The sequence below is a fragment of the Panthera leo genome, chromosome D1 (genome assembly GCF_018350215.1).
Source record: "Panthera leo isolate Ple1 chromosome D1, P.leo_Ple1_pat1.1, whole genome shotgun sequence".
Classification (NCBI taxonomy): Eukaryota; Metazoa; Chordata; class Mammalia; order Carnivora; family Felidae; genus Panthera; species Panthera leo.
The window spans coordinates 21,266,005-21,289,640 of NC_056688.1; the positions used below are offsets into that span (position 1 = coordinate 21,266,005).

The window sequence follows — 23,636 nt, forward strand, 5'->3', positions numbered from 1 at the left end:
AGAGAGAGAGAGAGAGAGAGAGAGAGACTCAGTGCAGAGCCCAATGTGGGGCTCAATCCATGACTTGAACTGAAATTAAGAGTCAGATGCTTAACCAACTGAGCCACCAAGCACCCCAAATAAAAAACTTAAAAAAAAAGTGAGTTGCATCCCATGCCTTAGTTGTTACGCAGTGATCTCATAAAATACAAGACTTGAAGACTCTGTGTGTGTGTGTGTTTGTGTGTGTGTGTGCGTGTTTGTAGGAAGGCAGTGTAGAGAGAAGGATGATGGAAATCTATAAATTTGGGGTTCAGAAATTAAAGGAATATAGAACTCAAAACCCCTTTCACTTCTGGGTTTTATCAGCCCTCAACTACAGTACACCCTGATCATTCCAAATTTGATCCTGAGCAGAAATAGCAGCTTGCTTAGAGAAAGTGTCCGCTAAACAAAATTAAGATGTAATTAGAGAACTTTCTTTAACTAGAAGGACCATGTTCCATTAAGCATAGAAACTCAAAGTGTGCACACTGACTTAGAAGCAACTCTGTCCTAGTTCATGGGCACAGGTGAATCCCATAGCTTACCTGTTTAATTCTTAGCTGTATAATTTCAACACAGGTATATATATGTATATATATATACATATATATATATATACGTATATACGTATATATATATACATATATATACATATATGTATATATATATACGTATACACATATATATGTATATATATATGCCCTCTCATTAGTGCCATTCAGATAACCCAAAAAGAGCTAAAACTGTTAATGACACTCCATGTTTTACATGTAAAAACACCCTAACTTGATTCCCTTCCTTTGAGAGAAGTCCAAATAGACACATGGAGCTTGAGTTGCTAGCTAAAAGCTATAGCTAAGTTGCTACCTTTGAAACTTTGCCAAACGTAGCTTTTACAAGCTTCATTTAAATTTTTGTTATTTTTCAACAATAATCTGAAAAAAATGGAAACTATTTTGAAAGAAAGTTTATTGTCTCTAAAAATGAAACAAATTTAATTTGTATATTGAGACTTCTCAAATGAAAGATTATGACCAGGTTTAACATATAATTGGGGCCACCTCAATTTATCAAATATGATAACATATGTAACAGAGTGAACACACCTCTGCAATGTCTACAGAAATCCCCAAAGAGCACAGATATTTACTTATGTAGATACACTTCAATCTCAATAAGGAGAACAATTTTATCAAAAAGGACAGTAAATAAATGAAAAAAAGAAAAGAAAAGAAAATACCGACCTGGATCAACCATTTTATATAAATAGAACTTAAGTCAAAGTTAAGCATATTAATATTGCAGTCAGGAAATGTGATATGAGTGGTCACGTAAAACATATATTAAAGTTTAGCAACACTAAACATCTAAAACCAAACAAACAAGACAACATGCCAGTCTTGCCAACTTTTACAATGTCTAAATCTTAAGTGGAGATTGGAAAACAAGTAAAATTGAAAATATTATTAAAGTTATCTTTTTAAAAATGTTGATATTGTCACTTGGTTAAGATCAAAGAGTTTTAGAGTACAACTTCTCTGCCTGTTTTCTTTCTTTTTTTTTTTTTAATTTTTTTTTCAACGTTTATTTATTTTTGGGACAGAGAGAGACAGAGCATGAACGGGGGAGGGCAGAGAGAGAGGGAGACACAGAATCCGAAACAGGCTCCAGGCTCTGAGCCATCAGCCCAGAGCCCGACGCGGGGCTGGAACTCAGGGACCACGAGATCGTGACCTGGCTGAAGTCGGACGCTTAACCGACTGCGCCACCCAGGCGCCCCTCTTTGCCTGTTTTCTTAAAAGAAAAATAATTCAACATCATACTACAGAAAAGACACTGTCATAATTTGATCTATTGACCAAAAATTTCTTTCAAATTATCACTGCTCTCCTAACTACAACTTGAGAGTTTTATACCTGAAATTCATAAGAATTAGTATATAGAAGCCAACAAAAACCAGGAGTTATTTAGTTGTTCCCATTCCTCAAATCCAGGGGTGGGGGAAGTTAACTTTTTTTTATATCAAATACCTTGAGCTTTTATCCTATCCAAAGAAATCCTGTATTCTCCGTAATGTTGCTAGGGCCTTCCAGAAAGGAGAGGAGAATCAGAAGAATGGAATTTTATCATGTATCATTTTGCTTTCTGGATTCTTTTACCCCAATTTGAGTTTTAATTACTACTCACTGCTTTATCTTTTGAAATGCCCTCTCTCCCCTTGGTTCCCCAAATGTTCCATACCTTTTCACCGTCATTCCCCAAGCACTACTGATGTATGCTCATTGTGCATTATAAATTTTATGGAAGGTTTATGGACTTTATTTTTACAGCACTGTATCAAGCAGGATTAAAATTGAAATTGAAATGTGGTTTCTAAGTCCTGATGACCACTCTCCACAGAGAGCTCTGATTTATTGGCTATGTTTCTTGTTGAGCCCTGGCCTAATTAATGTTCTGGGCTCCTTTCTTTCCCATACGTTGCTCTGTGAATTACAAGTTTTTGCTAACATCCCAAATTCATTTCATTTTTTTTAAGTTTTTATTTAAATTCCAGTTAGTTAACATACAATATAATATTCATTTCAGGTACACGATATTGTGATTAATCACTTCCATACAATACCCGGTGTTCACGAAAGGTGCACTCCCCAACCCCCATCACCAAATTCATTTTACTTAATTTTGCAGAAGTAACATTCCATTTGAGCCAAACATTTCCCAACTGTGCCTGCCTGCAAATCCTCCCCTTTCCCAATGAAAAAAATCTCATCAAACTGTTTTTCTAAACAAATGAAACAAAGCAATATCCACCTTGAGAGAAATTCATGTATCGTCCTGGAACAAATAACAATTTGTTATTTTAACAAACAATTAGTCTATATGGAACCTTCCATCTAAGGTTTAAAGGAGACACATTCTTGTTTAGTTAATGCTGGAAAGATGGGAGTAGAGACACATTGTCCATTTCATGCTGCCAGTCTCAAGTGACAGATGAGACATCCTTAATGATAGTATATCATCCTGATGGTTCCTTGATTTGATCATTTGTAGACCAGTCTTCTATTTCCAGAAAGAAAAATAAAAGTTCAAAATGATAAAGAAAAAAACAGATAATATATTTCTTCCTTAATATTACTGCTAAGTGGAAAAGGGGGAGAAGAAAGTGTGCAAATGGTGAAGAGAAACCCACAAAAAGTAAAAAGAAATTCTTGAGAGAAGACTCAACTCTCCTTCAAAGTGATAAGAAAGAGACAGGATAAGAAGGTTGCCAATAAAATTATTGTAATTACAAACAGAAACTCCCTGTTGCATGACTAACTAGAGACACTGTCTGATCACAACCTTCTACTTAGAGTTTTTCTCAAAGCAAGTTTAACATCTTTGTTTCTCAAGCTGTAAACTAAAGGGTTCATCATGGGAACTGTATTGGTGTAAAAGATAGATGATATTTTTCCCTCATCCATAGACCCAGCAGAAGATGGTTTAAAATACATAAATGCACCTGATCCAAAGAACAAGGAAACAGCAATTATGTGGGAACTGCAGGTGCTGAACGCTTTGGACCTCCCCTCAGTGGAACTGATGTGGAGGATGCTGGAAAGGATGCAACCATAAGACACAAAGATGGTGACACTGGGCACAATGATGTTGATGCCCACCACGATGAAAACCACCAGCTCATTCACGTAGGTGCTTGTGCAGGAGAGCTGGAGAAGGGGGAGGATGTCACACAAATAATGGTTGATGGTGTTTGCATCACAGAAGGTCAGTCTCAGCATGCTTCCTGTGTGAGCCATAGCACCCAAAAATGCCATCAAATATGAACCAAGCATAAGGCTGGAACACGCTTTAGGGGACATGACAACATTATACAAAAGTGGGTTACAGATGGCCACATAGCGATCATAGGCCATTGATGTCAACACATAGCATTCAGAAATAGCAAAAAAACAGAAAAAGTAAAGCTGGGTCATGCACCCCCTGTAGGAGATAATATTTTTCTTTGATACAAAGTTAGTCAGCATTTTGGGTGTAAACACAGAAGAATAACAGAAATCTATGAAGGACAAATTGAAGAGAAAAAAGTACATTGGAGTATGTAGGTGTGAATTCAGCCCAATTAGAGTTATCAAGCCCAAATTTCCCAACACAGTGACCACATACATGACTAGAAACAGACAGAACAGGGGGAGCTGGAGATCTGGTAGGTCTGTTAGCCCCACCAGAATGAATGCAGCCACAAAAGAACTGTTTCCAGGAGCCATTCTTCTTTCCCTAAGGGGATCTGTGAGCACAGAAAAATAGGGTTACATTAGGAAACAACTCAGCTCTTCATGCAAGATCTTGTACTAAAGAGAGTGTGTACAATGGGAAAGTCTGAGACTAGCCCAACCTGGACCCATACAATCTATCTTTACCACTATCATGATACTGAGGGATAATGAGTCTCCCTTTATGAAAGCCTATATAAGCCAAATATAGCAAAAGGCATCACAAACTTAGCTTAGAGAGGCAAGTACAGTGAACTTGACCTCTAGAAACATGACTGCTGGAAAAACTAAGGGTGAAAGGAGAAGATGAGAGTAGGACAGAATCGCCCTTCTCTGATCTCACCATTTCTTCATCCACTTGACCCTCTCCTCACCAGTAAGATTAGAAACAGAATCCTTAGGAACTCAAATGCAGATTGGCCTCAAATGCAGACTGTACTTGATGGAGTGAGAATTAAGAACAGTTTCTAATCTAAATAAGGGACGAGCATCTAGGGGAGGTTGAGTTACTACCCCACGTCACAGAGAAAAAGCCATAAATCCAGAAGAATGAGAGTCCCATCTATAGAGAAGGAGCTTACTGAGATACTGTATCCCCTACATCCCCTGATCTCTGAACATTGTCTTATCTCCCTCGAACACATTCTCCTGCCAGCTTCACCTGAATATCAATACTGCACAAAGTGGGAAAGACAGTGATATATCTCACGTCTCTGAACTTCCATCTCAAAGCAAGGAATGTGTATTACAAATGGGATTCTGATACTCACACTCCTTAGGTCAGAAAACTTCAGTGTTCCCTTATCCTTTATATTTACCCCCGTGGTCGTAGAAAGGCAATTTCAGGCTCTGAGGCTCTGGTTCTAAGAGGATTCAGCCCAGACTTAAATTCATACATACCCTTAAAATCTTTCTGATCCTAATTTCTGACTATGACTTTGAGTCCTCTTAAGAAGCAGAGAAAAATAAAGCCTTTATTATTATCCTCACATTTGCTGCTTGATTGGACATAGAGTTAAAATGAGTTTAAGGATATAATGCGCTTGGTTATAAACAGGGTAGAACCTTGCTCAGTCTTTTCCCCAGAGAATAGATTTTATGTGTAAAGGAATAAGGAGATTGTGTACCCTGGGCCATGATATGTCTTTAGTTCCTTAGGGACTCAATATTTCACTCATTTGCACTTCACTCCAAGGATTGTACATCTCCCCCATACCTTCATCTCTGAAGGGAAATCTACTGTGTTGTTTCATTTCACCTTTGTCCCCATATCCTAAATGGAAACTTTTTCTGCAAGGGTTCTGCCTCCAGGCTTCCTTATTTCTTGATCTCAAATTTTTCATATTGCAATAACTCAGTTGTCTTCTCTTCTGCAATATCTCTAAAATAATTTGTGGTAACACATATTCCTTCTGAAGTTTATACTTTAATCGCCCACTGGAAATTTCTACTTGACTATCCTGCTTACCACCATTCTATGCAATATTTAAGTAACCGGGGTTATCAATTTCTTTGCAACATAGAAAAGAGTGGGAGCTATGGAGTTAGAGGGTATGTGTATGAATGCTATCTTCCTACTTCCACTCTTACTAACAATAATACCTGGGGCAAGTTACTTAATTTCTGTTCATTGTAAAATAAGAATGATAAAAACAGCATCTCTTTCACTGTGTTATGGTGATAATGAAATTTTTATTTTATGTTTTTAAAGTTTTTATTTAAATTCCAGTTAACATCCAGTGCAATATTAGTTCCAGGTGCACAATATAGTGATTTAACATTTCCATACAACACTTGGTGCTCTTCAGGACAAGTGCATGCCTTAATCCCCATCACCTATTTAACCCAATCTGTCCCAAAAAGGGGCTCCTGGTTAACTCTGTCGAAGTTGTGGAGGAGCAAGCTACTCTTGACCTTGGGGTCATGATTTCGAGCCCCATGTGGGGTGTAGAGATTACTTAAATAAAAAAAAAATCCTCCCACCCACCTTCCCTCTGGTGACCATCAATTTGTTCTCTATAGTTATGAGTCTGTTTCTTGCTTTGCCTCTCTCTCTCTCTCTGTCTTTATTAATATGATTATAACAGTGCCTGGAATATAATAATAGTCAAAAACTCTCTCTCTCTCTTTATTAATATGGTTATAACAGTGCTTGGAATATAATAATAATCAAAAAATGTCAGTTGTCATTATTTATGTTCTCATGAATACATCATAATATTCATCAGACTTTTTTTTTTTTTTTACTTAACTCTATGTTCTCCTATAAACCATAAGTTCTCTTGTTTGCTCCTAGGGTTAAGATCAGTACAGAATACATGGAAAAAATTCAATAAGTATTTCTGAAAATCATGTGGTTCTTTGGCTGTGAACCTTCAGGAAACATTCCACATTTATCACATGCTAAGCAATAGTGTATACACTCACAATGACCTCCACTCTTGTCCCTCAGCCACCACACAAACTCCTAGATTTTAACTGAACTGTACTGTTGATCTGTAGTAACTCTTATTATTCTAGCCTTTTCCCATGTAATTCCTCTTATATAGCCATGCACACTACTGCTAGAATAAACTGAAAGCAAAGCTCTGTCCCTCCTTAGTTTAACAACTTTCAGTGGTTTTGGGGCACCTGAGTGGCTCAGTCGGTTGAGCGTCCGACTTCGGCTCAGGTCATGATCTCACAGCTTGTGAGTTCAAGCCCCGCATCAGGCTCTGTGCTGACAGCTCAGAGCCGGGAGCCGGCTTCAGATTCTGTGTCTCCCTCTCTCTCTGCCACTAAACCACTCGCATTCTGTCTCTGTCTCTCTCAAAAATAAATAAACATTAAAAACATTTTTTTAAATCAATAAAAATTTAAAAAAAGAACTTTCAGTGGTTTTCCATTACCCATTGGGCAACTGAAATTTTGTAATAAAAGTAAAAGTCTCAAAATTATGATTCAATCTTGGATAAAATTAAAGAAGAAATTGAGTCAGAGTTATATTTTATAGGAAGATTTGAAAGAACTATTTTGATTGATTTAAGTATTCTGCACACATTAAGTGCTGTACAAACTTTTACCTTTTCACAAATATAAGAAAAAATATTGGAGAATGTTTATATTTCAAATACCATTAGGGTATAGTGAACAAATATCACAATTCAGATGAACCAAAAATAATAGTTAAAAGTTAACTTTAAATCTGCACAACCTCACCTTCTCATCATGATAAATGACAGTTTCTCTCTTCAATGTTCCCCAAAAAGGCATAAGAGTTTCACAAAGATGTTCATTTATTTAAGTAACATATTTTTTTATTTAATACCCTGGGAATGTAACCTTCAACTTATGTTACTAGTTAGAAAGTTTCTAGCTTCAAGTTACAGAATGCTCGATTAATAACTCATTTTAAACAGGAGCTTGTTTCTCTCACCTAGCAATAAGCTTATGACTAGATTAACCTAGGTTTGTTTCAGCCACAAATCACTCTCATCAAGAACTCAGTCTCTTCCATTTCACTGTCCTCAGTTTGTTGACTTTCACTCTCAGGCTTGTCACCTCACGGTCACAAAAAGGTTGTTACAGCTCCAAGAATCACATCTAAACACCGATATATCCAAAGAAGAAAGCGAGCAACAAGGCAAAAGAACTTTTCCCATATCTCTCTATAGAATGAGGTAAATCATCTCCAGGTCTCAAGAGATTATTTTCTTTGCATCTCTTCAGTCATGTAGCTATGCCACATGGCCAACCTAGCTGCAAGGAAAACTGATAAAAATGAGAATCTTCCATTTTCAGCCTCTATCAAAAAAGGAAGTTTCTGGCATTAAGAGTACTTGGAGGAGGGATGACTATTGATTGGAGAAAGCATCAATGTAATCTGCCACAAACAAAAAGCTTGTGAAAGATATTTGTAATAGGAATTATGTTTTTCAATTTAAATTCAGAAAATACTTATTTTTTTAAGTGAATTTACTGTTTTAAGCTTTAAATCAACCCTGTTGCCTTGGGGTGTTCAACCCATGTTATAAACATATATGTATTTGCTTGTGTGGAAAATATACATATATAAGTATATATTTATACATACATTACTTATATGTATATGGTAGGGGAGGGGAGGAAGAGTTTAACTCCATGAGAGGGTCCTCTTATTGGTAAAAAAAGCATCAGACACCCTGAATGTTTCAAATGTGTAAAATAAAGAGTCTCCAAACAGAAAACAATAACTTGGGCTAACACAATTATGGTTTTTTCGATTGGTTTTGTGTGTGTGTGTGTGTGTGTGTGTGTGTGTGTGTCTCATTTTTTTGTTTGTTTTTGGTTTTTTTTGTTCTTGTTTTTGTTTTTGTTTTTTTGCCACAGCATCTCCTAAAAGAAATGGAACAGATCACTAGTCACTAAATATCTGATGGATCAAAATTAATTTATACCTGTTGAAATTTAAATTTTAAGTTTCTTTGAAGCATCTTCTTAGCTTTCTATCTCTTGTTTATAGATTTCTATCTCTTGTTTATAGATTTTTCCACTATATTGTATAAAATTTGAAACAGACTAGCTAAACTAGGTAAGAAAAGGGAAATTTCATTACGCAGAATTTTGGAAAAAGATATGCGGTAATCAGAAAACTATTAATTATATAAATTGAGGTTTAAAATCTTGCTAAGAAACTCCACAACTACTTATTAATAAATAGACACTAGGCTCCCTTCAGGCACATCCTTGTACCAACCCTGGCTCCCATCTGAAGAGTCTAATCATAAATAATAAAGCTTCAAGTAGAAGTTATGATATATTAAAAACAGATCAAAAGAATGGAAATCCTATGTGTAAAGGCAATGAACAACTACACTTCTGGAAAATAGGACTCAGCAATGTGCCCTAGAAAGTCCTACAATGTCACAATCATGCATTATTTAAAGAGAGGTTAAGTAATCTGGAATTCAAGCTATTTGGATATTGACTGTCCTACCGATGACCCACTAATAAGAAACCTTTGTTTTGTCTCTGATATTTGTTAGATCATAAACTCTCTAAATAGCTTAGAACATAACTCATGATAAAGGAGAGGAGGAACACTGGGTCCACTGATTCACTTAAGGTATCTTTTGCCAGAAAAAAATGACCCTGGTTACTTTTAGGAAAGCAGGCATTTAATTAGGAGGGCTTTGTATTAATGCTAGTACGAGACAAATGTTTCTCAAATCAAAGTGGTAGTGTTATAGTTGTGACAGATGAGGAGGTAGTTATGTCTATATGATATGTGTATGCATATATTATGTATAATGTTTTAACTTCCTGTACTCCATTTCACTTAGTAAAAGCCCAAGTTTCACAATTACCAACAACTTCCGTCAGGATCTTGCCCCATGTTACATGTTGGCCCTCCTCTCCTTCAACTCTCTCTCTTACTCCTTTTATTCAGCACAGTAAGCTTTTCTGTGTTCTCAGACATGCCAGAAGTATCACCTTAGGAGTTTTGCATTGGCCGGTAATCCTCCCTAAAAAAGATATTTTTCCAAATATTCACTTTAAACATCACCTTCTCAATGAATTAGGATCCACGTCCAATTTACCTTTGTATTTTCCATATTTGACACATTTCTTGGCATAGGATGTTTCCTCCCTTTGGACTGCCTCTTCTTACATTCTGGGTAGCTGGGAGATGGCTACTCTGAGTAAGTCTCCTAAAATGCAAGTTTATTTTGACTGACTCTAAAATACTCTATTTGAAGAGGCTGCTTAAGAGCTACTATTTAAATAAATAACATTTTTATTTTAAAATGAGAGAAAATTTATGGCCATAAAACTGGCAGAGTTCATGGAGAACTATAACACATCTGCCTCTTCATTTCCCACTCAGGGGAGCTGTCTCTTCAATATTTATTTTCTTTTAATTCCCTGTTCAATTTCCCATTCATTTTGATGAACTATTTGTAACCTACTGTAGCTCAGGAAATTAATTTTATTCAAAAAATGTTTTAAATGTGTATTCACTTATTTTTAGGAGAGGAGGGGCAGAGAGACAAAAAGAGAGAATCCCATGCAGACTCTGTGCTATCAGGGCAGAGCCCGACGTGGGGCTCATGTCACGAACTGTGAGATCATGACCTGAGCCGAGATCAAAAGTTGGACGCTTAACTGAGTCACCCAAGTGCCCCCAGGGCATTAATTTTAAAAAAAGAATTCTGAATTTAGATACAGTTCTAGCCTTAGAGTTCTCACTTAAAATTTTGACAGCAGCTCTAAGTCAAAGTTAAGCTGGGGAAAAGGGTGAAATGAAGCAATGGCCTAGATATGGAAACCCAGTTTATTAATAAAACTGAACATGGTTAAATTAAGTGGTGTCTAAGTAAAACTGAATACTAAAGTCATATTTTCAATTTTATCATTGCATAGCTGCTAAAAGTTTACTAATGCTTATCTGTTTGAATAAAGTCATATATTCTGATTAAGGAGCATGAATCTCAGTACTTACTTAAAGCTTCCAATTAACTCTATGTGCAAAGAAAAAATATTAATATGAAAGACTAAATCAGGAAGCCACCTTATTAAATCTCTAGTTAACTGGCATCAAATACCACTATCTTGCAACTGACTACAAGCATGAGACATACCATACCTATTGTTCTGCCACTAATTATTCAAATAAACTAGATGAGCACCTATGAGGTACTAGAAACTGAAGAATTAACAATTCACAAAGTAATTGTTACCTCTAGAGATCTTATACTTTAGTAAGGGATGGAGATATTTTCTGGGAAGAGATGCCCGGGATATTCTTCACTGAAACCCGGGACTCTTCAATCAAATAGCCAGTCACTGAAGCTCACTTGACTGAAAGATAAATCTAGCTAAAATATTAAGATTATTAGAGATTGGTCTGAGTATAGTCATCAGTGCTATTTTGGAAATGTAAGTATGTCAAGCAGCTTTTTATATATAAGCATGTACATGTATGTGTGTATATGACTTGTGCGTGGCCATGTCAGCACATGTCTGGCAAACTGTCCGCAAATGTCAGGACTACATCTAGCTAGCCCATAAGAATCAAAATGGACATCTGTTTCCAGGGTATCTAATGTAACAAGATTGGTATCTGATGAGCCTGGCCGGTAGCCGTCGGTTTCCTGATTGAACAGACCAGATTAGTTTCTTGAGATCCTCAGATTGCTTGGTCACCTCCACCCCACCTTTCTCACTGAGAATGTATCAGAGGTGTGAAAAAGTGTAAAGTCCTACTTAACTACATTTTCTTCCTTGTGCCTGGAACACAGTTGTTAACTGAGCATTAAAACACGGTTTTGTCTTACCCACATTTTTGGAATCTGTGCTGTATGCAAAGACCCGCTTGTTTTAAGGGGCAAAAAATCCACTTTATTGAGATTGACAAGTGAATGTTAAAACATTTATAATACAATGCAATACATGTTACAGTAGAACCAAACACCAATGGGATACAAGCCAAAGAAGGGTACCTTCACCTAGTCTTAGGGAATCAGAAAATGCTCTGAAAAGGAAAGACCAGTGGGTAATATGATAGGGAAAAACAGGTAGTGATTTTGGGCAGGGAAAAAGGTATGGGTCAAAGGTCAAAGGTGCATCAGCTACAATACCAATCTTCCAAGATGTGAAAGATAAGTTTTCACTCTACAATTTAATCTGTAATTACTTACCTAATATTTAGAATTCTATTCAGTTTTTATGAGCTACAATCCCCAACTTCAGTTTCAATAGACAAGATCCACAATTCATTGATACAAATACCTATGACTTAAGCTTTCTTTGAAGAGTAGGAAGGATTTTCAAAATTTAGGGACTAATTAAGTGACTTTTTTTGTGTGACTGGGTATTAGAAGACTCTTGCCTAACTAAATGAAAGAGCAAATGAAAAAAACACCATTGAATCACAGTTTGAATAGACTTTTGCTAATTTTGGAAATTTAATTCATATACTCAAGACAGATTTCTGTTAAAGTAATGTTAATCTGTTCACATTTCATAATCTCAATATCAGTGGGGAGTGAGCACTTGTTTTTGGCCCTTATTTTACATGATTGTCCCTTCAGTGCTAGTTTTTCATGTTTCTTTTACCTTTATCATTCCTAGCAGTAACTGCCAAACTGTTCATTTTAACCATCTTTTCATCATCACATGTCACTGTCGCTTTTATAAATCAAATAATTAATAATGAGTTCATGGTGAGTCCAAATAGCAACTTACTTTGAGAAAGATAAATCCCACTTAGAGCATAACATACAAAGACCAAGGGTCAATGACTTATTCAGTCTCCACTTTACTTCCACATTCACACTCAGGTCTACCTTGATCTCTAGAACAGCGCTTATCTAGGCAGGTGAGATTATAAAATGCACTCATCTAACATGCTAATACTCAACACAAAGTTACTTGCTGTTGAATCACCTCTGAACTTAAATTACAATTGTGATACCCAATTCTGATTCAACCACTATGTTTTATAGTACTTCCAATGACTGAGGCAGTCTTTTCTCTATGCCTAAATGCTGCCATATTTCTGTATTTTCAAATGGTTTTCATTACGGGTATACCTAAAGAAATTCTTTAAGGAAAGACTTTATGAAGAAAGCAGACAAGATTCAGAAAGTGAAGGTATATAATATGGAATGAGAGCTATACTATCTTTACCACACCACTAACCTCAGTATAATGACACATACCCTACTACAAAACCCATAAAATGGGATTGTACATTGACTTTCCTAATTCCACAAACACTGAAATTCCTCATTGGGCTTATAAGGGGAACGGTCTCTGTCCTGAAGTGGTCTGCATTGTTCTATAAGTGCTATACCACATATGGTGGTTCTTTTCAGTGGTAGCCATTGTGTATTCAGAAGGCATCCCAAGAGTTTATTCTCATTTTCTGTTTATGGATTATTGTAATGTTTGGTTTAAGAGGGGCTTTAATTTAAGTTATGTAATCTTAATTGTAAAATTTAGCTTAAATACATAAAAAATTCTATAAACCAAACACCAATGGGATACAAGCCAAGGAACGGAACGCTCACTCTACTCTTAGGGATTCAGAAAATTATACTTCACTAACGATTATAAAATGAAGAGCTTACAACCACCAAGCGGATGTAAGAATAGAATATTGCCAGCACAATAGAGCCCTCTATTCTCCCTACTGGATAGTAGCTCTGTCTCTTCTTTCATTTTCCATCTTGATTTTGTGCCAATCATTCTCTGGGTTTTCTTTACAGCTTTATCATCGAATAGGGCCTCACCATCATTTGCACCCCGCCCACAGAAGGTCAGGAGAATATGGAAAAGGTACAGTTTGTCTCTAGAATGGTTTTCATCATGTCTAGAACTCAGTACATGCCGCTTCTCACTGCAAGAAGGAAACTGTATCCATATCGAGAACTGTATGTTCTGAAAGAAGAAATGAACAGCTGGCAATCTCTGCCACACTGGGCCAATCATAGCAGTGCCTACCAGATACCACTGATGTGAAGATTGAATAAGATAATGAATGTGTGAACTTACTGCTAAGCCTGGGACTCGGTAAACACCTAATGACAATGACTATTATAGGCTATATGTGCTTCCTGTGCTTCTATTTATTGTGTAGACCTGTATTAAATAAGAATATGCTCACATTCTCTAAGTTAGGCAATAGAACTGTCAAATATGAAATGTGAATGATACTTTCTGATCATTTTTCTTATTTAAGTGTTTTGCCTTTAGTTTTTGTTAGAGGCACGTTATTCACTAAAACCATTGTTCAAGTTTCCCTGATTTTAAAAAATATGGTACATTCTGTATAATAATAATAAAAACACCCAAGATTCAGAATCAAAACACCAAATACGTAGTCTTGTTTCTACCATGTATTAATTGTGACTTGGAATAAGCCATCGACATCTCTGAGTGGTAGTCTCATCATCCATGAAATGGAAACTGGATCCTCTTTCCCATCTGCCTCAAAGTTCTTCCCTGAGGAACACAGAGACTGACAGATATAACACACAGGGAACACAGCAACAGCACACTCTTCCTAAGAGCAAATGTAAAACCTGGATATATCTTCATTTTTTAAGTGTGTCTATTCAACCTTACATCAGAGAGACACTTTAAACAGCATAGGTGATTCCACCAGCTATCCTACTCACTGAGAAAGATGGGAGTCTATGCCTCAGACTGAGTGAGATTTTAATATTTAAAGGTGCAACAAAGCCCTTTATATAAACCAACTACTTCATCTAGGGCTGGGCTGAACATACAGTGAAATGTCCTAATGCCAGAGAGAAAAACCAACTGTGCCACTCTTAGAGAAAAACATCATGTCTGTCCCCAGTGTGGATATTTGCTAGCCTAATCAAATTTCATTTTCATTTTTTTAAAATATATGAAATTTATTGTCAAATTGGTTTCCATACAACACCCAGTGCTCATCCCAAAAGATGCCCTCTTCAATGCCCATCACCCACCCTCCCCTCCCTCCCACCCCCCCGTCAGCCCTCAGTTTGTTCTCAGTTTTTAGGAGTCTCTAATGCTTTTAGCCTAATCAAATTTCAGGAGTAATGCTATTGACCATATGAGACCAATTTTGGAAACTATCCACATGTAGAATGTAACTCTACTATGTTGCATTATGAAAATCTACCTTTATCAGTCTGGTATAGTGCCATTTTTGTTTGCCATGTAGAGCATATTGCCACCCAAGAAGCCAACAAACCACCTAAGCTAAGTTTCAAAATACTTAAATATTGAGTGGAGATGGGAAAATGGTAAATAATGAAAATTGTTAGAAGCATCTTAGAAAATATATTGCACCTTGACAAATCATATGAAGGATCTTTAAAATGACATTTTCATGGATAAAGAAGATGTGGTTTATATATACAATGGAATACTACTTGGCAATGAGAAAGAATGAAATCTGGCCATTTGTAGCAATGTTGATAGAACTGGAGAGTGTTATGCTAAGTGAAATAAGTCAGGCAGAGAAAGACATGTTTTCACTCATATGTGGATCCTGAGAAACTTAACAGAAGACCATGGGGGAGGGGAAGGGGAAAAAAAGTTACAGAGAGGGGAAGAGACAAACCATAAGAGACTCTTAAATACTGAGAACAAAATGAGGGTTGATGGGGGGATGGGGGAGAGGGGAAAGTGGGTGATGGGCATTGAGGACGGCACCTGTTGGGATGAGCACTGAGTGTTGCATGAAAACCAGTTCGACAATAAATTACACTTAAAAAAAAAATAAAATAAAGTAAAAAAAGAATAATAAATAAATTTTAAAAATAAAATAAAAAATAAAATGACATTTTCTTACCTTAAAAAAATCCACATTCTTTCCAGTAAAGACTTTACCACAATTTGGCTTATTCACCAAATGTTTCCTTCAAGTTGCCATTGCTCTCTCAGCTGAAATTTGAAGTTCTGTACCTTAAAATATATATAGGAGTAGCATATGGAAGCCAAAAAACCCAGAAGTGATTTAATCATTCTCAGGTCCTCCAACCCTGTGAGTTCACATTTTTAAATATCAAATGACTTGTGCTATTCTCCTATCCAGACAAATCATGTGAACTCAATAATATTTCTAGGGCTCTCCAGAAAGCAAAGGAGAGTCACAGCAAGGGCTTTAATTATCCATCATTTTACTTTGTAAATTCCTTTCTCCTAACTTGAGTTCCAATTACTCTTTATCTCCTGAAGCTACTGCCCTCTGTCTACCTACTGCCAAATGTGACTACAGCTTTCCTGTCTTCATTATGAAAAATGACAACTGATCTAGTCACTGTGTATTATAATTCCATTTTAGATATGGACACTGGAATACATTCACAGTACTGTGCAGAAATGATATAATTTCAGAATGCGGTTTCTAACACTCATGACCATAGCCACAGAGGGATCGCTTATTTACTGGTCAAGTGTCTTGTTGAATCCTGGCCTAATGAGACATTTCTGTGCTTTTTTCTCTTCCATGCCCTCTTTTCTGAAATATAAAACCTTACAAATATTCCAAATTCAGTTTTTTAAGAAAAATTTATTCTATACTGTATTGTGTACAAACTACCTTATTCTGTAGTGCTTGATGCCAGGTTTTTGATGTAACCAAATAGAGTGGTTAAATTTGTCCATAAGTAACATCCTTATTTGAGCCAATCATCTCCCCAAAGGGCCCTCTCTTTCTCAACAAGAAGAAGCAAGAACCTGTTTACCTAAACAAAGAACAAAAACTGTAATACCCAGCATGAGAGAAATCCATGTAATACCCAGCATGGAACAAAGCAGAATCAACCTTCAAACTAGAAATCTTTTCTCATAGTCCTTGTTCACCGAAATGAAAATAATAAGGTAGAAGCAAAGCATACTACAAAGAGTTCTAGACTTGAAATCAGAAGACTATGAGGATACTCTAGATCTTGTCTTTGTTAAGCTGTGTGACTTTTGATGAATCATTAACTATTCTGAGCTTCACTTCCCCATTCATAGAGTAAATATCTTTTGTTGATCAGTATGTGCTACTTTGACCGTATAAAAGTAAAAAAAGAAAAGAAAAGAAAAGAAAAAAGAAAACAAACTCTGCCAAAAGAAACCTGCTGTAAAATGTTTACAGATGCAAAATAGATTAAATATAATAGTCTTTCAGGAACCTTCGATTTCTCCCATTTGAAAAAGACATATTCTTGCCAATCAGAGGAAATAAACAAGAGTATATACACAGTAAGTGATTTATGCTTCTAATAGCATGTGGCAGATAAGAACAATCCCCATGGTACAGTGTCAGTCTATTGTTCTCCAATTCAATAATCTGGAGACTATTCATCTTTTTCGAGTGGAAAAAAGGAGTTCAAAATGAAAAACTTCAAAAAGTCAGATAATACATTTCTTATTTAATATTGTTGCTAAACAGGAAAAAAGTAAAGACATCGTGCAAATGATGAAGAAAAAAAAAGACCTAGTGATAAAGACCAGAAGTAAATTATAGAGAGAAGACTCAAATTTCCTTTAACATGTTAAGAAAAGAATACACTAAGAAGGCTACTGCAAAAAAACGTTTTCATTAAACATAAAATCTCCCCATTATGTAACTAACTGCACTGAGAGATACAGTTTCTGATTATAACTATCTCCTACTCAGGACTTTCCTCAGGGCAAGTTTAACATCTTTGTTTCTTAAACTATAGATTAAAGGGTTCATCATGGGAACCACATTGGTATAAAAGACAGAAGAGATTTTCCCCTCATCCATAGATCCAGCAGAAGATGGTTTAAGATACATAAATGCACATGATCCAAAGAACAAGGAAACAGCAATTATGTGGGAACTGCAGGTGCTGAACGCTTTGGACCTCCCCTCAGTGGAACTGATGTGGAGGATGCTGGAAAGGATGCAACCATAAGACACAAAGATGGTGACACTGGGCACAATGATGTTGATGCCCACCACGATGAAAACCACCAGCTCATTCACGTAGGTGCTTGTGCAGGAGAGCTGGAGAAGGGGGAGGATGTCACACAAATAATGGTTGATGGTGTTTGCATCACAGAAGGTCAGTCTCAGCATGCTTCCTGTGTGAGCCATAGCACCCAAAAATGCCATCAAATATGAACCAAGCATAAGGCTGGAACACACTTTAGGGGACATGACAACATTATACAAAAGTGGGTTACAGATGGCCACATAGCGATCATAGGCCATTGATGTCAACACATAGCATTCAGAAATAGCAAAAAAACAGAAAAAGTAAAGCTGGGTCATGCACCCCCTGTAGGAGATAATATTTTTCTTTGATACAAAGTTAGTCAGCATTTTGGGTGTAAACACAGAAGAATAGCAGAGGTCTATGAAGGACAAATTGAAAAGGAAAAAGTACATTGGGGTGTGTAGGTGTGAATTCAGTCCAAGTAGAGTTATCAAGCCTGAATTTCCTAACACAGTGACCACATACATGACTAGAAACAGGCAGAACAGAGGGAGCTGGAGATCTGGTAGGTCTGTTAGCCCCACCAGAATGAATTCAGTCACAAAAGAACCATTTCCAGGAGCCATCTTCTCTAAAGGGATCTGTGAGCACAGAAGAAAAAAGTTACAAAGAGAAAAACTCAGCTTTTCCCACCATCTCTCCTTTCCCAAATGCAGTATATGCATGGAGAAGGTCTGAGACTAGCCCAACCTGGACCCAAGACTCCACTGCCATTATCATGATACTGAGTGACTCAGGCTTCCCCTTATTAGTCTTTGCAAGCTAAGTAACAAAGAATGTCAAATCTTAGCCTATAGAGTGAAGAGCAATGTTGCTAAATGTAAACATAACTATGGGAAATACCTTCTCCCTTATGGAGAAAAAGTTTACATGAGGACACAATTATCCTTCTTTCTTCTCATTTTCATTCACATACGCCCTCTCTTCACCAGTAAAATTTGAAGCTGCAACCTGGAGCTGGCCTCTAATGCAGATTATACTTGGTGTGGTGGAAACCAACTAGACTGTTTCTAATCTGAAACTAAGGGACCAGTCTACAAGAAGTTACTGCCCAATGTCACAGAGTAAAAGCCTCAAATCTGGAGTAGCAAGTTTTGCCCATGGAGAAGAAACTTACTGACTCACAGAACGCATTCCTTGACCAGCCCTTGCAACATCTCTAAACATTCCTTGCTTTGGACAGATTTTTCTGCCAATTTCACTTGAGTCTCAGGACTGCAAAACTGGGAAAAATAGTGGCATATCTTAGATCCTCAGGTTTCCATCTCCAAAAAGGAGGACTTGATTAAGCTGAAATTCAGAAGCTCACCCACCTTAGGCCAGAAAACATTGGTGCTTCCTTATCATTGTTATTATCCCCATTGTCATGGAAGGGCAATTTCCGGCTCTGAGGATTTGGTTCTTTTGATTCAAAGAGAATTCAGCCCACACTTAATTGCTGATATGTCCTGGAAATCTTTTAGAACTCTAGATCTTAATTTCTGATTATGACTTTTAGTTCCCTCAAACAGAAGACAAAAACAGTCTTTATTATTATCATTTTTGCCACTTGGTAAGTCACAGAAGATTTAATGTGAGTGTAACTATATAATGTTAGTTATAAACAAGGCAGAAGCTTGCTCAGTGTGTTCCCCAAGGAAAATTTCTAAGTGTAATCAGAAACCATGGGGATTGTATATACACCCTGGACCAGAATCCATCTTCGGTGCCTCAAGGACTCAATAATCTGCTCAAGTTTTCTCTTCCCTGTAGAGACTGTATGACCCCTCAAGGAAGAGCCAAAAATAAATTCCCATTTCCAATTATGCAAGCTGGAAGCCTTAATCTCTACTTCTCCACATGACACACTGATTCAAAAAACAACTTATGTACAGATTCCCTTTGTAAAAAAATCTAGAAACTGGTTAAGAAGGTCCCTTACCCAATTCATGCATGAAACCAGGCATATTGAAGCTGTTAGGGAAATTCAAGATACCCTTTTGTCATAATACCTATCTTGGCATAGCACATGTGATTCTGACAAAATCCCTCAGCTCCCAGCTACTCCCTGGGAAAGGGAAGAGGTGCACCATACATCCAAAGCCTCAAGTTTTTTAGGAGCTTTCCATAAGACTAGCTTATGTTAGGCATGTTTCAGAAAGGTGAGGAGCCATGGGCCATGGCATAGTTTAGCTAAACAGGTGACAGAGGACAGAGACAGCAATTTGGGCTAGAACTCACAATAGCCCTCTGCCCCCACATACACATGCCCTGCTGACTCAGCCCAGAGCTAGCAGTAAAGAACTCTTCCTCTAACCATGTATCTAATGACCCAAATTATTAGGGGGCTGCCTGAGGAACCGACTTCAGCCTTGCTTGTTTTAGAGTGCTGATGGGAACTGACATACTCCAGAAGCGATGAAGCAAAAAAGAACAAAGAAAGTGGGATAGACTGACATGAACTGTAAGAGGCTCTCACTATCTGGCCAGGCTTTTTGTGTGGGTCTTCTCTAGCACAAGGCTAGACCATGAAGATTACGATAGGTGGACATTTTGTCTAATGTCCAGACACAAGCCCAGAGAGTCTAAGTATTTCCCAGAAATATCAACATAAATCTCCAGAAACTGTCCCTAATGAAATGGAAATACATCGTTTATCTGACAGAGAATTCAAAACAGCTATCATAAAAATGCTCACTGCAGTCAGAGAGCAATACGTGAAAAAAGTAAGAATGTCAACCAAGAGACAGAAAACTCTAAAGAATACCAAGCAGAAATAATGAGGCTGAAGAAAAAAAATCACTGAACTGGAAAAATTACTAGGAGGTTAAAACAGCAGACAAGGTCACACAAAAGAAAATATCACAGAATTTAAAAAAAAAAGTCATGTGAAATTAGCCATCAAAGTATCAAATGAAGAAAGAATTAAAAATAGCAAATAAAATAAGAGAATTATTGGACTGTACCAGTTGGACAAATATATGTATTTTAGGGATCCAAAAAAAAAAAAAAAAGAGATGAGAAATACCTGAAAGATTTCTCAAAGTAAAAATGGCTTAAAACCCCCCAAATCCGTAGAAAGAAATGAACATCCAGATCCAGGAAATAAAAAGGATCCCCCTGACCAAAAAAAAAAGATGACTGCAAAGAAATCCACACCTGGACACACTACATTCAAAATTATTGAAAAATCAAAGACAGAATTTTGAAAGCAGCAAGAGAAATGCAACTTATCCCATACAGTGAACCCCCCCATAAGAATATCCGTGAATTTTCCAGCAGAGTTCAATGGATTTCAGCAGAAATCTTTCAGGTCAGAAGGGAATGGGAAGATCTATTCAATGTGCTGAAAGAAAAAAAAAAAGGGGGCGGGGGGGGGGGGGTGGGCAACCAAGAATACTGTAAATAGCAAAAGTATCCTTCCAAAAGAAAGAGAGAGAAAATTTTTCCTCAAACAACAGCTGAAAAGATTCATCACCACTAAACCTGCCTCATAAGAAATGTGAAAGAGAATTCTTCAAGCTGAAAAGAAAGGACACTGGGGGTGTCTGAGTGGCTCAGTCAGTTAAAGCATCTGACTCTTGATTTTGGCTCAGGTCATGATCTCACAGTTCCTGAGTTCGAGCCCTGCACGGACAGTGTGGAGTCTGCTTGGGATTCTCTCCTTCTCTTTCCGCCCCTTCCCTGATCTTTCTTTCTCTCTCTCTCTCTCTCTCTCCCTATGTATATATCTATCTATATATATATATATATATATATATATATATATATATACCATATATATATATATATATACCTTTTAAAAAAAAGAGAAAAGAAAGGACACTAAACAACATCACATTAGCCTAAGAAAGTCTAAAACAAATTGATAAAGGTAAACACATAGTACAGAATATTGTATTGTAAAAGTGGTGGGTATGGACTGCCTTATGGCTCAGTTGGTTGAGCACCCAACTTCAGCTCAAGTCATGATCTCACAGTTGGTGGGTTTGAGCCCTGTATCCAGCTCTGTGCTAACAGCTCAGAGCCTGAGTACTGCTTTGGATTCCGTGTCTCCCTCTCTCTCTGCCCCTCCCCCACTTGCACTCTGTCTCTGTCTCTCAAAAATAAATAAAATGTTTAAAAAAACATTTGGGGGGTAATGTTCTTTCAGTTTTGATACAAAAGTTAGTAGACAAAAGTATCAAAAAATAGATATCACTAAAAATGTTAATAGACACAAAATACATGTATGTATTCAATAACGTATCTTTAAATGACAAAAGCAAGATGTCAGAAATATTTCCTTAAATCAAGTCTACAGCCCCTATCAATGTATTCGAGCATATGAATAAATAGGAAAATATGTGAGGGTGTGTGTTAGGCTTACACATATATACCAAAGGGGAACTCTGTTATGATAACACCTATATTATAAAAGAAGAGAGACTCAAATAAATTACCTGGCTTTATACCTCAAGGAATTGGAAAGAAAAGAACAAAACCAGAAATATATCAAATAGAAAATAGAAAATCATAGTAAAGCATGAAAATGAGAGCAGTTTTAAAAAGTAAAATTGACAAGCCTTTAGCAAGTCTAAATAAGAAAGAAGAGAGGGGTCCCTGGGTGGCTCAGTCAGTTAAGTGTCCAACTTCAGCTCACGTCATGATCTCCTGGTTTGTAGGTTTGAGCCCCGCATCTGGCTCTGTGCTGACAGCTGAGTCTGGAGCCTGCTTTGGATTCTGTGTCTCCCTCTCTCTCTGCCTCTCCCTCCACTTTCTCTCTCTCTTCTTTCTTTGTCTCCTTCAAACATTAAAAAAAAAAGAAGAAGAGAGAAGACTCAGGTAAGTAAAATAAGAAATGAAAGAGGAGACAATACAACAGGTGCCACAGAAAGAAAAAGAAAAAGAAGATTATATGAACATTTGTTCACCAAAAAGTGGATTATCTCGAAGAAATGGATAAATTTGTAGAAACATACAACCTACCAAAAATGAACCATGAATACATAGAATTTCTGAACAGAACTGTCACTGACATGTGATTAAATCAATACTCTAAAATTTCCCAACAATGAAAATCCAAGCTTCAAGTAGAAATTCTACCAAACATTTAAAGAAGTAGCACAGTCCTTTTCAACTCTCCCATAAAATTAAAGAACAGGGTAGACTTTCAAATCCATTTTATGAGGCCAGCATTACCTTGATATCAAGTCCAGACAAAGACACTACAAGAAAATTAGAAGCTAGTATAATGAATTCTGAATTCTTATTCATCTTATGAATACATAAAAGCATATATTTACACACACACTTATATTTAGTAGGGGAGAAGGGCAGAAGGGCATCATTTATTTACTCATATAGAGGGGATTCTCTCAGTAGTAAAAAAGCATCGGACTCTGAGTTTCTTCAAATGTGTAAACTGCTCAAAGTAAGTGGCTCCAAGCATAAAACAATGACTTGTGCTCCCACAATTATGGAATTTTTTTTCATGACAATTCTAGAGGGAGAAAGATGGAAAAGATCACTCAGGCATTGTGCTAGCCTGTTTTGGCTGCTATAACAAATCCATAGATTGGTGGCTTATAAATAAGAGAAATTTATTTCACACAGCTCTGGAATCAGGGAAGTGCAAGATCAAGGCACCAGGATATTCCATCTCTGGTGAGGTACCTCTTCCTGGTTCATAGGCCGCTGTGTTCTTGCTCTGTCCTCACATGACCAAAGGAAAAAGGGTACTCTCTGCTATCTTTTCTATAAGGGCATTGTTCCCATTCATGAAGGCTCCACCCTTATGACCTAATCAACTACCAAATTCTCACCTCCTAATACCATCACACTAAGGATTAAGTTTCAACATAGGAATTTAAGGAAGCCACATTCAGTCTATAGCAGACTTCACTTT

General features: G+C 36.9%; 2 protein-coding genes across 2 annotated transcripts; both read right to left on the reverse strand.

Moving 5' to 3' along the window:
* Nucleotides 1-3,359: 3,359 nt before the first annotated feature.
* Nucleotides 3,360-4,298, reverse strand: LOC122199800 (olfactory receptor 8B3-like). Its single transcript, XM_042905135.1, has one exon. The coding sequence runs from the start codon at nucleotides 4,287-4,289 to the stop codon at nucleotides 3,360-3,362; it is 930 nt and encodes a 309-aa protein (XP_042761069.1). The 5' UTR covers nucleotides 4,290-4,298.
* Nucleotides 4,299-17,409: 13,111 nt separating this feature from the next.
* On the reverse strand, nucleotides 17,410-18,345 carry LOC122199819 (olfactory receptor 8B3-like). The gene has a single exon (XM_042905158.1). The coding sequence runs from the start codon at nucleotides 18,334-18,336 to the stop codon at nucleotides 17,410-17,412; it is 927 nt and encodes a 308-aa protein (XP_042761092.1). The 5' UTR covers nucleotides 18,337-18,345.
* Nucleotides 18,346-23,636: the final 5,291 nt, after the last annotated feature.